The 17,730-nt window shown below is 39.0% G+C and overlaps 1 protein-coding gene across 1 annotated transcript in view; it reads left to right on the top strand.

Annotated features, from left to right (window-relative positions):
- The window catches only part of LOC104404202 (serine/threonine-protein phosphatase 2B catalytic subunit alpha isoform-like), a gene marked incomplete at its 3' end in the record, with an annotated part of 103,846 nt that overhangs the window by 27,113 nt on the left and 59,003 nt on the right, over positions 1 to 17,730 (top strand). The window contains exon 3 of the mRNA XM_010012577.1: positions 1,215 to 1,415. Coding sequence (XP_010010879.1) covers positions 1,215 to 1,415 — 201 coding nt within the window. The remainder of the gene's footprint in view (positions 1 to 1,214; positions 1,416 to 17,730) is intronic.

Raw genomic sequence — 17,730 nt, 5'->3', positions numbered from 1 at the left:
GGGGGGGGGGGGTGAGTTGGAATTTTCTGATATATTTGTTTAAAATGTCAGTGGAAAATAACTGCACAAAGTGAAATAGTTTTTATGTGCTCTGTTACTTTGGTAGTTAAGTGAAGAGTTCTTGGCTTGAGCCTTGAATGACATTTGCGATTTGTGTGTTGATTCTGAAGTACACTGATTGTGAAATGTAACAGATGTATTGATCCACTGCATTAGGGTTTCGTGTCTTACCATGTGGCAGAGCTGTCTGTAAGATACTCTGTGGGAGACAAGGTCCTTTGTCAGGGATGGGGTTGCACTGCAGACGCAGTCAGCTGAGACCAGCCCTGCTGCAACTTCATCTCCCTGCTTGGATCTCCCAAATAACCTGACACTCCCACAGCTGTGGCAGGGATCAGTATAATTACCCCGTGGCTGGTGAGGCAGGCAGTGCCTAATGCCACTCTATCTGAACTGCGAGGGAAAGCGGGTTAAGCTGGGATAATGCTCCAGCCTCATCCTAGCAGCTGGCAGCCTTCTCACTCCAGCTGGCTCCAGGAGAGCCAGAAGAGGAGCATCAAGTTTGCTGTGTGTCTCAGACCTTACATGATGGCAGCGTGGTCGCTGCCTTGTTGCTAGGACAACCTGCCTCTTTACTCATTTATTTCCAACTTCAGTCTGATGCATCCTTTGCCCTGCCTTTGCTGGAGCAGTCTGGTTGGCACTCAGGCGCGCTTTGATGGGCTTCAAATGTATCTTATGTAGCTAACACTTATACAGGGAAGGCATCTTCCATCTCCTTACCCCAGGTCGTTAGACAGGGGTCTGTCTTGGACTTTAGCATTTAATGGAAAGGGAGAGGTATATCGGTGGTTTCTAATGGTACTAGAACAGTTTAAGCTCCATTCCCTTCCTTTCCTGATATTCCCATGCTTCCTGGGGGGCTCGTTTGAATATATCTACCTGAAAATATGGCCTAAATCTTCCTCTCATTTTTTTAAAAAGCACTAATTAGTTGTTCTTGCATGTGTGAACAGTGTAGCCTGCAGAATACATGCACTTTAATAGAATCTGTGATAATCTATGTAGACTTTAAACCACTAATTATAAAAGGCAGTAGAAAGTTCATGTTAACACTGTTTTGCAGCAGAGATGTCTTTTAAAATGTGTTATTATTGGTGATAGAGGCTTTGCTGTAAAAAGTGACCAGATATTTTTGTCCTTTTTCCACTCAGCTGTCCCATTTCCTCCAAGTCATCGGCTCACAGCTAAGGAAGTGTTTGATAATGATGGAAAACCTCGTGTGGATATCTTGAAGGCACACCTTATGAAAGAAGGGAGACTGGAAGAGAGTGTCGCTTTGAGAATAATAACAGAAGGAGCTTCAATTCTTCGCCAGGAAAAAAATTTGCTGGACATAGATGCACCAGTTACAGGTTAGTATGGAATTGTGATGATGGAGTGGATGGTTGCTAGTTTGGGACATGTTAAGTAATGCAGTAGTGTATGTGGCTTCCTCGGGAGCTAAAATGCAGCTTGAAAAGCATTTGTTCTCTCCAGTACTTGATTCTGTCTTTGTCTGCTATCACTAAGATAATAGAGGCCATCAAGCAGCTTGTAAATTAGAGGAAAGGATCACATCTGCTGAGCCCTTTCTGTTTCTAAGGCAGAGAACATTTTTAGTGTTTAGGGGAAGGTTAGAACGACTTTCTTAAACTTGAAAAATTACCTGGCCTTTTGCACCAGGTATTAATTCAATGATTTTATAGATACCATTTACCATAGGAGCACTGTTCAGAGGTATGGACGGCATTGAGCTCTGAACCTCATGAAGTTCAAGAACTCCAAGGGTAAGGTCCTGCACGTGGCTCAGGGCAATCCCAAACACAACTGTGGAGTAGGCAGAGACTGGATTGAGAGTGGCCCTGCAGAGAAGGACTTTGGGTGCTGACTGAGAAGAAGCTCAACATGAGCTGACAGTGTGCGCTCGCAGCCCAAAAAGCCAGCTGTATCCTGGGCTGCAACAAAAGGAGTGTGGCCAGCATGTCGAGGGAGGTGATCCTCCCCCTTTTCTCTACTCTCATCAGACCCCACTGTAGCAGGGGTGTTGGAACTAAGGGATGTTTAAAGTCCCTTCCAACCCAAACCATTCTATCGTTCTGTGAAGGAAGAATGTTGTCAAAGTAAATAGAAATTTTAATTAAATGTGAAGGAAAATAACGAGTGTAGAAAAAAGGAAAAAAAATTAGCAGAATTCCAGTGTATGTTGCCTGGAGGATTAATGAATTGTGCTAGCTGCAGAAACTATCCTGCCCCTGACTATCAGACAATACCACCCACTCATTAATCCTCAGGAAATGCCTTATACTTTGAATTTCCTTTCTAATTGTCCCCTGCCTCCGCTTGCATTCTGAATGTATGAATGCATTTGCTTGCTCTAGTGTGCCTCCTCCCCTGTTTTGTTGTTATTACTGGGTATGAATGCAGTTTTGGCAAGAAATTGATCTCTGGCATAAAAAGTTAGCTGTGGGGCAAAAGATAACTGATTTTAGCCAGCTTAAACTATGAAACCAGACCATAAAACTTGGTTTAAGAAGGCAGGTCCTTTTGTCACTTTTGTTTCTGGAGAGGCCTGGCAAAAGTAAAAGAAATAGGTTAATCTGCAGCAGAAAAATAGGTTAATCTGCAGCAGGTTACCAGTTTTTATTACCAGTACTGGTAGCATTCACCAAAAACTACACAGAAGTAGCAAAATCTTCATTTTCAGGAAATCTTCTCTGAAACTGAAGAGCATAGTGTCTGGACTAGAATGATGTGCAAGATAAAGCTTGTCATTTTAAAGATGGCATCCAAATAGGGGATTGATTGTAGCTTGACCTGGAGAGGTAACGTGTATCATCTTTTATGTAATAATTAGCATGTCATGCTGCCATACAATTCTGATGGAAAAGGTGTCAATAATGTTGCAGCTGATGGATGAATAAAGGAAAGAGGATGAATAAAAGGATCCCCTGGGTAGACTGATAATCAAGCTCTACAGATATTTTTTTTGATGCGTAAGGATAAATGGAAGAAGACATAGGGGTGCAATGTGCAGTATCATTGTCTGTAACCCATAACTGAGCAGGAGATGTACAGAAAAGTTTACATTTTTTGGATTTTCTTCCTTTTTTTCTTTTTTAGTGTGGTTTTTTTTTTTTTTTTTTTTAATTTGTTAATCCATTGAAAGGTGTAGTCTCGGTAGCAGGGTGGTTCTGGTGTCTTGTGTCCCAGCTGATTTCTTCAGTCCATATTTAATGTTCTCTTTCTCTTTTTAACTTTTCTCTTTAAATATTTTTTTCTTAAATGCTTTTGAAGGCATCAGAATTGCTCGGAATTACATTTTGGAGATTAATCTCCTGAAGGTTACCCCCATTGTATAACACTGGTATAATTTAGGTCTTTGATTCTTTTTTCAGTGGAGCCTACGTCTTGCTTTGTTCCTGCTTTTGAAATTATTCTCACGCAGCGATTGTGATAATGCAGCATTCTTCAGGGTGGCTGGTAGCTACTCTCTTTTAAGCTAGCGTAGGAAAGCTGGGCTCCTAATGCTTGTTAGCAGGGTAGCTGAGAAGTGCTAATGTTCTGTATGAACAAACATGAAAGCTGGAGTTATGAAAATGATCATCAAAAGAAGGAAAAAAATAAATCGTGAGGGGGAGGTTGGGAAAGCTTGTGAGGCATGTTGTTGTGGGCCTGACAATTTTCTCTTTGTGAGTAGCATGACAGCAGGTGACTGGATAAAGAGAGTGTCAATTGGCTGATGTGGTGGAAGTGCAAGGTATACAGGCAATCGAGAAATAACTACGGAGTAGAGGAAAGCTTTTCTCAAACATATGGAAGAACAAACAAAACCACTGGTAGAGTGGAGAAGAAAATAGATTTTAGACATGGCAAGCAGTCCTGTTTAGGAGTGGCAGTCATAAATCATTAATATGGGTTCCTTTGTGGGAGATGCATTATCTTTTAGAAACATAGCCCTGAAGCTGGTTAATGAAATGGTGATCATCAAAAAGAAGAGATGTAGAAGAGCATGACTGTTGAAGTAAGAGCATCGTGGATTAGTACAGTGATATACTTGATAACATTAAAGAACATGAAAAGTTGGTTTCGTTTTGTTTTGTTGTTTTTATTTTCTTAAAGCTTTATGCAGCCATCCCTCAGTTTGAAATTTCTTTTATTTAAGGGGTGATATAATTGTCCTCAGAAAAAATATCAGCATTTTGTTTATAAGCAAAGTCATGTGAAATAAAGTGGGTACATAGAAGACCTGGATTTGAGTGAGAAGATGATTTGTATAATGGGGGAAGGCATGCAAAGAGCTTTAATGTTGAATGCATAATCCATTATTTTGCATGTGTATATATATAGAACTCTGTCTGTGGTTAGCTGGAAGCACCAATGTGATTGTCATTTTGAATTCATACATTTTGTTTTCAAATTTGGCAAGGTTATAAGTCCTTTTAAGTATTGCTAATGAATTAATTTTTGACCTTTGCTCAAATTGCATCATTTTCTACACACATACGTATATGCATGCATAATCTGCTACAGTTTTGGCTTAGAAGCAAGGTGAAATATTCCTACAGAGCCTGAACTAAGAAGAGACTCCAAGTCCTCTGTTACTAGGACTCTTATGTCCGGGAAGTATTGCAGCAGCTTTGTCTTGACTCGTGAATGTGAGTTGGGAAGGATGGAGAGAATTGGGTCAAAAGCGAGTATATTGAGGGTGAGGCTGAAAGTAGGGATGAAAAGTGGTAATGGGGCTGATCAGCAGATGACAAGGAGGTGGCTTGAGTCTGGCTACTTGAGTTGAAGTCGAGAATTTGTGACAGAGGTGGAAAGTTGGGAGACAAGGAAATGGCTGAGTTGGAGGTTGAGAGAGGATGACTGAGCAGGCAAAGTAGGAAGATGAGCAAGAGGTTGACTGGGCGTTGGGACTAGGTGGGCAAGGCAGGCAGTGTGGGAGGTGAAAGGGCACATAATGGAGTGGGTTTGGCTGCAGAGTGACAGCTGTGGCAGAAGCACAGTACAGTTACTAGCACAGACCTGTCTTACGACTGGCAGCATTGAGGGTCTGCACAAGGGTTGTGAGGTCATCTGGATTTCCAGTGTGGGGAGTAAAAGAGCCAGGCACTCTGGTCTACTAGGGCACTTTCTAGTTGCCTGCAGCACCATGGGGAATGTCCATGCTAACCTTCACTCAGCAGAGAATGGGCAGATGACAAGAGGACAGGGAGCCACCTTCCACAGATGGATTGTTCCTGCTTTCATCTGTACCCTTTTCTTTTGGAGGCATGTGGTCTTCGTCTTAAGGTTGTGGGTTTAATTATTGTGATCTACCACTAGACTACAGCTGTTAAGTGTTCAGAGGAAAGATGTCTCTATGGCAGCCTTAGAATTTCCAGTCCTGTTTTATGTTCATAACAGAATAATGACACATGGAGAAATTGGCTCATTTTTAATTGTTTTTTTTCTAGAAGCCTAAGACAGTATATCTCTAAGCCTCTCTGATGGCAATATTTACTGAAGTCACACTCCAAAGAAGAGTTGTTAATGCCAGATTTCAAATTGCCTGCATAGCTTTGTTGTGGCCTTATATAATAAGTTCATTACTATACAGAGCAGTTCTGTGCAAGTGACGTACACTACCCTTTGCATGATGACTAATTACCTGCTTGTGTTTATGGGCCCTCACTTCCAGATCTAAAATTTGCTCTTCTTTAATACTGAACACTAACTGCAACCATGTGTCCCCTTTGACTTTGACTTTATCTGTATGTGTATATACATATATATCTCTATATTACAGAATTATGTAGAAAATGTAAGTTCTTTGATGGCAATGTTGCCTTGTTTGGCTCCTGTGCTGTAAAATGGATCCTTTAGCTCACATATGTTTTGAAGACAATAATTCACACATGTGTTTTGAAGTGAATGGGATACTGCTGTACAGAGTGGTGTTGAAAGTATGTGAGCACACTGATCATCAAAGTAAGGTTCATAGAAGTTTTGCAACTAAAGCACATTTCACACAAGTGAAGAGAATACAACTTGAAAGTTGCTTACTGCATGAAAAAGAGCAGAAAGAGACTGTATAATTACGGACTTGTAGCATAATGCGTATGCAATGGAGGTTGTACTGGAAACCTTAATTCTGTCACATCCTAAATACTGAGGGGTTTTTTGCCAACATTTGTGGTGTTCCCTTTAATTACTAGGTGTATGATTTATTGACATGAACGGGCCTCAGTTCACTGGTTGTTTTCAAAGCAACCAAACCTGTGCTTTGAAAACCAAACCTGTGTGATGTTGTTTTCCAACATGAGCAAAAATTACCACCTACAAGTGGTGAAATAGTGCTATTGATCTGGAGGGGCTGGGATTAAAATACAACCCCCCAAAGGTCATATTGCAGAATTTTATTTCAACAGCAAAGTAGCTGATGACAACAGCCAATTCCAGCTTTGAAGCTGGATCTGATTTTGAAGTTGGCCCTGTTTTGAGCAGAACAGGTTGTGCTTACATGACCTTCCCACCTCAGTGTTCGTGATTTTAGTTTATATCTCCGTAAACGCACTCAACTACAGGGTAGATATAGAACTCTTAGTTGTGTGTGTCTAGTATCTATCATTGTGTGTCTTTGCTTGTATCTTTTGGTTTATTTTTTATGAGGATATTGTTAGATTTACAGATACTGAATGAAAATAGCATGATACCTCTTGCACATATGACAGCACAAATGAATAAGCTTGTTAGAAATGTGTTGGTGTTTTCAAGGTAAGTCTCTTTTCCGTATTGATGTCTATTTTAAAAGTAATTAACGTGCTCTGTTTCTTCCTGGAACATTTGACATCTCTTATTTTGATTACTCAGTTTCTGCTACTTTTGATTAGTCTCTTCCCATCATTATTGAAAGAGTTTTCTCCAGTAAATGAAGAACACAAACACCTAAGTCATACGTATCTTTATAACCTATGCTTTTTTGCATATAGTACTTATATGTAATGTATAAATATTCTCAAGGCAGCTGCCTGTGTGCAGATGTTAGTCTGTTTGTGTGGGTGCCACCACCAGCAGTGGCACTGAGAATGGTTTCTGGCCTGGTGACAATAGCCAAGCCATGTGCAGGCACAGGGGCAGCATTTGTCAGTCCCTCATTTAGAAAAAATGGAAAATAGGTAAAGCAAGCATATGCTCTTGTTCTAAACCTTCACATGCTTCACTGAGAAAGCCCTGACTGTGCTATCCTGCGTTCAAAGCTTTCTGAAATGCAAGGTGCATGCAGCTTGGTATGTGAAGATAGGAAAGCACTGGATGAAGACAGAATAAAAGCTTATTTTGCAGTGTAGAATGTGACTGTCTCTGCAGGTCTTTTCCTTGGCTGTATTGTTTTTCTCTACCAGTCCTGGATTTTGCAGCTCCTGTGTTTATGCATGTGATAGATGGAAGGAAACCACTGCTGGTTGCAAAGCCTTCCTTTCTATTCCCTTTGCATCTCATAGTGTAAGGTAGGGGTGCATATGTATTCCAAATAGGTATATAAGTACTAATCTTGTGTGTGCTAAGGAGGAATACACCTGCTTCCAGTTCACTGTAGTGTCTTTGGGTAAAAAATTCCACTGGCTTGGTTAAATGTCGCAGCAGTCTGGAAATACAACTTAATACTCAGATTGCTTGTAATGTTTGTATTGTAGTGAGCATGCCGAGAGTTTTTGGAATTTGAACTCTAAATTGATGGGAGGGGAGAGGTTGTAGTTATCTGGGCATAGCTTGTGGAGCTGGGAGCAGCTGCAGCAACTCGGGTGACCTTTGGAAATCTTCGGTGCATTATAGGTCCATAAAAATGACAGAGGGAAAGCCCTTTCCTGCCAGCATGTGTCTTTATGATCTTTGAGGCTTCCAGATGTTCTCTGGGTCATTCCATGGGATAGTAGGGTCTTCTGGGCCTGAACATTTCCCCATTGTTCCACATACATTTTTCGTTTGCCTGATTTCTCTCATTTGTTAGCGTAAAATAATATTAGGTTGTTAGTCTAGTGCAAGTTAAAACTGTAAACATTAAGAATTTGTAGCTAAAATGATCAATGTTGAGGCAAGGTAATGAAAGTATTTATGCTCATATTATAATAAAAAGGCTATAGTGTTTAAGCTTGCATTGAACTGTAGCACACATGTAAACAATCTGATAAAACCAGATCTGTTCTTTCTGATTTTTACCTTTGAAACAGCGTAAGATAGAATTCCAGCATGGAAAATAAACAAGATTGCTTATTGGAGGCCTACAAGTAGTGTAAGATCTATCCATATTAACATGGAAAATTTGTCTGAAATTAAAATCAGTAAAAGCAATTTTAGTTAAAACTTCTCCATTTCCCACTTAAGTAGTTTAATTAATACTCTAAAGGTAATGTACCATGATTACTGTTGAGGAAACTGTTGAGTTTACAGGACATGTTATAAATAAAATATTTACTTAGGTATCATGAAAAAGTGTTTACAAGATCAAACTGTAAAACTTCATCCTGAGTGGCTGGTGTCTTCAGACTCCGAAGTCTAAAAGCTGGTTTTAAGTGTAGATGTCTGCAGCTTCTGAGGGTAAGTGTTAAACAGAGGAATTATTGCTTTCCTTTCTTTGCTGTAATGCATTCATTAAAGTTAGCTTTAAAAAGTATCTTTAATATTGTTTGTGATACTGAGAGTGAGGGAATGATTAGGTCTGCCCTCTGAACAGGGTGCTGGTTACAGTATGATACTTTTTTCCGTGTCTCAGCCAAGTAGTTGTATCTTTCAGTTGTAACTTCATTAGCTGCTTTGATTGTATTACTATTCATGCTGAAAACTTGCTGGTATTTTGTTCATTCTAGCCTTAAAATGCAAAAATGTCCCAAATTCCTGGTATAACTTAAATCAGTTTGACTTTCTGCATTATACTGGTGGACCTGTAGCACCTGAGAACAGGACTCATTTTAGCAAATTATTCTGTCTCAGAATAAACTGCTTCCAGTTAATTTTCCTTTATCATAGGAAAATTAACTTTGGCTGCAATGTTAGTTTGAGTTGTTTCTTTCTTAATATCAATTCATGGTCTTGTTTGCGTAAATAATATGGTATTTCAACAGAACAAGTTGAAACCATGGAAGGGGAGGAAAGGGAAAGTATCAACAGCGCCATTTACTCTTGCATCCTTCTTGAAAACAAATTATAGACCAATTCTTTTTGCATGCCTGTATACAGCAGATGTGCTCTCTGACTTAATAAATGAATTAGACTTTATGAAGAAATATTTGTCATCATTTTCAAAATGTTGTATCTACTCTTTTCTCAGTGTATGCTTGAGCACAGTTGGCTGTTGCAACAGTTATTTTCCTTTACAGATCACTGTTGAATATGTTATGAAAATACAGAGAAACCTGCATGTTAAACTCCTGTTAAAAATAATTTATGATATAAGCATACTTTTGAACAGCTAAAGTGAACTTGATTGGATCCTTTAATTAGATTGCTGATTAAAACTGACACTGCTCCAGCTATTTTGCATGCTTTATTGAAAACTCGTAATACACCAAATCACTTGTGACTTAAACTGGGACTTCTGAAAGACGGTGGAGATGTAAGAATGTATGTATTTTTTTTTTTTTTTTTTCCTGGTCTATTCCTTCCCTAAATGCTTCTGTCAGTTCCAGATATACATTGAAATACGCCTGCCTGCATCCGTGGTAGAACAACGTGATTGCGTCTTGTATCTTAATCAGGCTGCTTCAGACATTAGCATCTGAGATCTTGGCAGAGATGATGTTTTCTAGTAGTGGCTGCTTAAAACTATCATTATTGCCAAGACAGTGGGTTCTACAGACCATATTCTTTACAACTATCTCTGTTGTTCCATTAAATAATCCATCTATAGTTAACTTGCTTTGGTGCAAAAATCATAGTCAAATAAACCAAAATGAAATTGTGGAGTCTAAGGTGCCCTTCAGGTATAGAGCTTAATTGGCACAGTGAAATGGAGGATCAAATGTACATTTGGCTTCAAGTCAGCACAGAAATTGTATTGATTAAAAAATAATCACCAGCAAAAATACAAAACAACTGCTTGCAAATACCTACATCTTTAGGACTTTGTTCTTATGGTCTTTTATTTAGGATGTGCTTCATCATGTAAATACTAATGGCACAGTTCAACAGGCAATTGTTTCTTCTCGGGCTACTCCAAGAAGACAGTACATCATAGCAGTGGCATTTATTGTAGCTTCTCAAAGATTTTTCTGCAACTTGTATATCAGGGTTTTTATTTGCTTTGCAATTAATGTAGTCAGTGGCACAACTTGAGTTAGAACTGGGTAGTTCTGGGTCTTTGACACTTGGATTCTACTTTGAAAATAACCATGGTATTTGCACTGTGTAATCCTCATTAGAAAGAAAGAGAACCTTTGTTCTTACCTTTCATGTGCTCTTAGCTTTGCCTAGTTATTCTTCCTTTTGATTCTGGCCTCAGGTTAATTTAACTCAATCTTAGGTTGTAGTTTATACTGGCAAGGGGTATGGGAATGCAGTGGGATCACTGCTGAAATCACAGCCACCCACGTTCCTTCCTCCCCCATTTTGGATGGGGGAGCTACTGAAATGAGTAAGACCTGGAAGGGGGCATAGGGGAATTCCAGTGTATGTTTGCCTTCCCCCCAGCAAAGCAAAAATCTACGAGTTACACACAAACTGGTGTTCCTCACTTTGTGTGTGCATGAAATAATAGAGAATCATGATTTATATGTGTGTGAGGATGGAAGGGGGATTGATTCTGTCTTATTTACACTGTACCTGCAACAGCTGTAGAGCAGCTGTGGAGTAGAAATTAAGCTGGGAATAGCTATGGGAGAGAAGAAAAGGAACTGGAAGAGTGCGAGGAGGCAGACTAATAGCAAGACAGAGACAAACAGCATTTTGTGTCAGTTGATCATTACCGCTTGGAGGTACTGCTGTGTTCATCTGGTTTGGGAATTGCTGTACAGATGTGCACCCCTGTTGTTTAGAGTCCGGTTGTGCTTTTGAGGCTAACAGCAGCTGTCTCTTGCCTTCATTTGTGCTGTATGTTTGTGTGTCTAACCTTTCACCAAAACCTGACTTTGAAGCACTGGCAAGTGCAAAGGAGAGATAACTAACTAGCACGTTCGTTCTTAAGAGATTTTATAAACATTACCTGTCGTCACTTAGGAAGAGCATAACTTGGATAGCATTAGCAGCTGAAAAATGATGCTTATAGAAGGATGTTATTCTGTGATGGGTGGTTCTTCTTCTTCTGCCTGCCTTTAGATGCTTTTTCATTAGCATTTTAATTATTCTATAAAACACTACTGGAGCTGAGACAGATAATTTCTCTACTTGGTTTTCTCCAGTTTATATAGATAAAACATTTATAGTATAATTTCCAAGTGTATATAATATCCTCTGTGAAGATACTGCCTTTTTAAATGAAAAAAAATCTGCCATAGTTCAAAAATATTATAATTAGTTAAAAAAATAGCACATTTAAGTCCTCATATTATTAAATTTTCTTTAAACTCTCTAACATCCATGCTCTCTAAATAAATGCACCCGTTTTGAAGATTAATTGTGCTAAACAGGAACATCTTTACAATGTGCAATTGATTTCAGAAACTCTTGGGAGGAGTCACAGGGGATTCTGGCAATAGTGTACATGATTTGTACTGCTGCTGTGTCAAGCCATAACATCTTCTTCTGACCCAGGGATTATTCTCTGCTTTTCTAGGATATCAAATCATTAAATGGTGAGTTCGAAGTTATTTGTTGGTGCTGTCTCCAGAATGGCTGTGTTGACTTCTGCTTTTCTCTTAGGTTTGGGCACCTAAGTCTAGTTGATATTCCTTTATTGATACCACTCAGGATGCTGATTACTTCCTCAGAAAATATTCTTGATAAGTAAGGAGGGTCATACTCCTCATCCTCTGACAAAGATTCAGCAAGACTTAAGTTTTCAAGGGAAATGTGTCATTTGGTCATTCCCTTTCTCTGTTGTATATTGAGCTTAGTTGTGTCGAACCTTGTGGACTGCTTGGTTTAAGTCAGTGTTGTTCCTTTCTGTGATGTGTTGGGTGTTTTTTTTTTATCTGGCTATGTCATCATCTTTAGAGCAGGCAACCCAAGGGCACAATGGCAGTGGATTAATCTCTAAGAGCCTGGGGCTAAGAATTGAAAACAGCCTTTTGGTGCTCAGCACAAAGGAGGGTGCTGCGGAGTATCCTTCTGGTTCATTAGGTGTATTGGCATCATTGCTTTCAGATGTTACTTATAAAAGTTGCCATGTTGAATATTTGATAGTCACTCCCCCTTCTTGCTCCAAATATACCTTGAATTCTATCTTGAATTCAGAAATCAAAACAAACTGTTTGTGAGAGTTCAGTGCAGGAGTTTACCCAGCCAGACCAAATTTTTTTCCCCCTAAATAAACAAGGAGAGAAAATTGAGTGAACTGTATCAGATTTATTCTTTATTAACCTGTATTAACAAAGAATGCTTTCAAGTATCATTTTTTAATCTATAGCCTTAAAAAACATACAAAGAGAACAACCCACTACTCATTTCAGCTAGTCTTTCATATATGTTCTCTTTTGTTCTCTTTTGTGTTCGATGCCCTCTGTACATACAGCCTGAGAGCTGCATGGTGGCAGCGTGGGCTGGGGGCATTGCTGGTAGCCACAGAAATCAATCCTGTGACTTCAGCCTCTGATGAAGTGGCAGTGCAAGAACACTTCCATTTTCTTTCTGCTTGGCTTGCTTTCTGTCACAGGCAATAGTCAGAGTTGTCTAGAACATTAATTTATGAAAGCTAATGTTGCTTCTTTGTTCCACTTAATTTCCTTTGGCTCTTACTAGACTTTGAGAGGAAAAAGCTAACCTCAGTGCAGGTACATGGAAGTAAAGAGAAGTAGACCTAAGAGCTGTTTGAGATCAGCCTACACACTTAAAACTGGGTTATATATTTATTTTTTTTTTCCCCAAACAATCTCAAATCCTCTAGCTGAGAGGGTAAAGTTCCTTTGAGGAGAAAATCATCTTTAGATTCTAAGCAAATGATAAAATGTATCTCTAAACTGCAGTTAATCATTAAAGCCTATGACAGGTGATAACCATTTCACCAATATTTTACTTGAAATGAGATTAGCAGAGTAAGCCAGTGTTGAAGTGAGGCTAGATTGCTCTCTAAGTACAATAAAGCAATCACAGGTAAGGATTTAAGGGTGGCTTGTATGCTATACCTGTTACTTTAATGATTGAAAATAGGTTTGTAGTCTCCCAATTCTCTTAGAATTTCTTGGTGTTTGGCGGTTTTTCGTTTGATTCTTTTGTTGTTGTGTCTTTTTATTAAGGTGCCTGCTACTGGATATAGACTTGCTCACTGTAGTGGAAAAACTTAATTTCCAAACACACATAGAGGCTATTTATGGCCAAAATCACCTCTTAATATACAGGGCCAGCATTGAATGTAATTAAATCCCGTGGAAATCAGTCATCCCTCAGTGGAAATCCAATAGTATTGCACCTAGATTTTATTGTAAAATTAGAGAAGAAGCATTAAGGCGATGTGTGGGGAGAGGACACCAAGCGTAGTGCAAAATACTCTTATGGCACCCTGAATCATTGAGGGAACAAACTCAGTAAACTGATGATTTTAGCAATGCTAAATGACTTTCACACCATTGTCTACAATCTAGGTGTTCAGAAGTGTTTCTGCTTTTTGTGGTATAGTGGATTGAGGCTTCAGAATACAAAGACCATGAAACACAGGATCTCCTGAAGTCATGAGCTGTTTAAAATGTAACTGGTTGAAGATGCCATCTGGTGGTATGTGTTTAGTATGTCTGGCTGCTTACTGATGTGCCTGCCATAAAGGCTGTATGTTCTTTAACGTGCAAGAGAGAAAGAGTAGCCATTACATTAAGGCCAGAACTCAGAGGTCTCCAGTTGTTGCTATAGGCACAGGCTGGAAAACTACCACAAGTGTGGGAGAGAGGATAAGCAATCAATGCAAGCCAGACTTTTATTTTGAAGTCTGATTTTTCTAAACTAACATTTGGGGAAAGTTTCAGGTTATCTTACTTGGGGAGGCAGTGAAAAAGAAACTGGGTTTGTGTTGATTTGAAGTGGCAATGAAATGATGATCTGCCACCTCTGCTTGGTGCAGATTTTTATGGCAGAAGGAAATGCGTTTCAGTTGCATAATCAAAAATTCTAAGTTCATGCATGAATTACACAGAACAAGGTTTGATCATGTTCTAAAACCTCAAGGTCTGTATTTCTTTTTTTAATCTGTAAGAATATCAGGAATATGAATATCATCTTTCCTACTTCTTATGTAAAGCTTTTTTTTCTTTGAGAAGAGCTTTTAAGGTCTAACAATTCAACGGGTAAAGGTTTAACCTTTGTAGCAATAGCAGTTATTCACGGTGCTATTGAAGCTAAATTACTCACTTTACCTAGTTTGAACAAAGTCAAAGCATTAGTCTGCCAAAAGACATCTATCTTCTCTTACATTTGCAGGTTTTTCTGCTCTTATTTCATCACATGCTTTCCTTAAAGCATTAGTAACTTCCTCTCCAAACTAAAGCTTTCTTTTCAGCATAGCATTTCATTCAGTAATGAAGATAATGTTATTTTTATTATGTTCTTCCTACATTAAGCCCTTTCCTTAAAATTACAGAATAATTTAGGTTGACTGGCCCCAGCTTCAAAGATAGATCAGGGCTAAATTCTACCACCTCTTTTCTCAACTAATCCATCTTCTTCCTTCCAACTTGCACACATTCCTCCTTCCTCTTAACACCAGGTTTCTGAACAGACCTCCTACTGTTCCAACTATGTAGTGAGGGAGGAAAGTTCACTCCTTACAGGAGCCATCATATTCTTTAAGCATCAAGACTATCCCTCTTAATGTCTGCTGTATTTCATCAATTATCCATATTGTCTGTTTTGCTCCAGGAACCCTGGTGACTCATCTGAGCTCAGTCAGACAGTTTCATGCTAAGCCTCAAACACTTCTTTGACTCTTCGTAGAAGGAGGCCCACATGCAGCTCCTTCTCCCTTTTTTTCTTTTTTCTCTTTTTCTTTTTTTCTTTTTTTTTTTTCCCCTTGGTGACTTTATTCTTGAAAAATCTGGCATTGGAAGAATTGTTCCCTGAGTGCCGAGTTGTCTGGCTTTTCTCGAGACCAGGTCCTTCCACATGTGCTTCCTGGTACAGGCAGTGTTGACATTTCAGCTGTCATTAAGAGCTATTTTACCCTGCAGTGCCCAACTGATGATGATTCCCCATTAAGCTCACCAAAATGTGCAGAGTCGAGCATGGTGTTCAGAGGCTGTTTTGAGTGCCTGCAGCTGCCTCATCTATACCCTTCTTGGCCACCTACCCTCTCTGTTTGCCTCTGGACTCACAAAGCATTGCTTATGCAGGACTTGGAAGAAAGAGTAATAATGAGGATCCATCCACCTGATGTGTCATTGTCCCAGTTGAAACCTTGGCCTCAATGATAGATAATATTTAAAGTATGATATTTTTTTGTCCTCAGGAGTACCCAGGCACAGAAGTAGACTTGTAAAAAAGTCTGACTGGTACCCTTGTTCCAGTCTGAGTAATTCTGAGGCCCAAATCTCTTCAGACTTTTGGATATGAAGTGTTTTGTTTAACTCCTGATAGTATTTTGGGGTGTAGGGTTATAAAAATGTACCTCCCCAAATCCTCCTGTTTCTATTTGCAAGAAATCAATTCATACTGACCAGAGTTTTGTGGAAAATACAGAAGCTAATGTATAAAATTTTTGATTTTGGTGCCTGTTCTGCTGCATTTCCATTCTTGTGAACTAGAAACCTTTCCAGTAAAACAAGCATTTATATCTAGAGTATATATTCTATGTGATCTCAAAGCCCACTTGTTACAGCTGATAAATATGTTGTGTGGGTGCTGTATCAGTTGTGAGGCTCTGGTGTATTTGCATGCATACAGGGAATCATATAATTAACCACATTAAACTGAATAACACACAGCCTCCCCATTGTTTCTCTTTATGGGTGTAATTAGATGCTGAGAGAACTATAGCAGGAAATAGGAACAGTTTCCTCCTGCCACCCTCCAACAAGTTTTCAGTTCCAATTAAAATAAATTACATTTTCAACCAGAAGAGATTACTCACATGATATCTGTGTTGTTTAGAAACAGGCATGAAGAGCCTGGTGTAAAGGTAAATATTAGAAAGGAGAAGGCAGTGGAGAATAGTTTGGAAGTCCTAGCCAATAGGAATTCAAAAGCTGATTCTTTGAATTGCTCACTTTCACTGCAGTGAGAAATGTCTACTAGGGGTTTAGTAACAGGAGGGGGGAAGCCTCTTCTCAAGATTTGGGGCACTGGAGGTTTCTTTAGTTTAACTATATGATGGGCTTGGCCACTGACTGAAAAGTAAATTTTATAGTCTTGTATATTTATTTAAAAAAAAAAATCCTTTATCGGACTACTTAAGGAAGAAATAATATATGACACCTGCCCAACACCTTCCTATTTTGATCTATCAGATGTTCCGAGTGTGTATCTTTTCCTGCACTGCTGTGGTAATAGGGCTTGCAAAAACAAAGAGAAGAGAAGGAAACCCTTCATTATGATGTAGTTAGGTGGAAGGAGAGGATTTTTAAAGTATTATTTCTGTTGAAACACCATGTGTTTCATGTCACAAATTAAACAGTTTAGTTTTGAAAGTATCAATAAGAAATGAGCACCAAAAAACCCCATACTGAAAATCGCATGAAAAAGGAAAAGCCTCATCTTTGGGGCTATTGTTAAGTTTAAGACTAAGAGTATATTTGCATTCTTAATAAGCTATGTAAGGGAAACCAGTGATCAGCTTAGCACATGTTGTTCAGGTTAGGAGCCTTTTATCATTTTCCTGGGGATAAGAGGATGGGTAAGTGGTGTGAGAAAGATTATTTGAGAGATGAGAAATTCCTGATTCTCCATTATCATCATACACTTCCAGTAACTTTTAGATCTTCTTATAGACATTATGACAAATGATGGCTGTCCTTTTAGCTGAATTATGTAGAAAAACCTATGCTACAGTGCAGGAAAATCTGTGTCTCCTGGCCTTTTCTTAAGTATTGTGGCTCTTTAAGATGGTTTAAACATAGTTGTGAAGAACCATATAATTAGTATATTAATATCACTATGTTCCATGTAAAAAGTCTTCATTTCAGTGGCTGTTTAATCTGGGTCTCCATGGTACCTGCTACATACATTACTTCAATACACTAATCAAACTGTGAAGGGAATGGGCTCTGCAGCCTGACAAGTACAGTATTTTGGATGTTACAGCTGATGTACTGAATATCTTGATTTAAGATACAGAAAAACGAGAAATTTTAATGTAACCCAGTTTGTGGATAGAAAAAGCAGGGTTGGAGACACAAACTGATCAATCTATGCTTTGGGTCCATTGGGGCTTGGAGCAACCTCAGCTACCATCTTCAGAATGGCTTATTTTGTGAAGTTTAGTATAACGCTGATAATGTAGTTCTGGACTGAAAATCTGAGCTGCATTTGGAAGCAGTTCATGTCTCTGCAATTGTGTGGTAAACTTTGAAGTAAAAGCATCGCAATGACAATTCAATTGGAAAATTAACTATACAATATGGAAGATAGCTCATTCTTCTGCCA

The sequence above is a fragment of the Nestor notabilis genome, unplaced genomic scaffold, assembly GCF_000696875.1.
Source record: "Nestor notabilis isolate BGI_N333 unplaced genomic scaffold, ASM69687v1 scaffold13894, whole genome shotgun sequence".
Classification (NCBI taxonomy): domain Eukaryota; kingdom Metazoa; phylum Chordata; class Aves; order Psittaciformes; family Psittacidae; genus Nestor; species Nestor notabilis.
The sequence above is the reverse complement of the archived record's forward strand: the minus strand, read 5'-3'. Positions and strand labels throughout refer to the sequence as shown.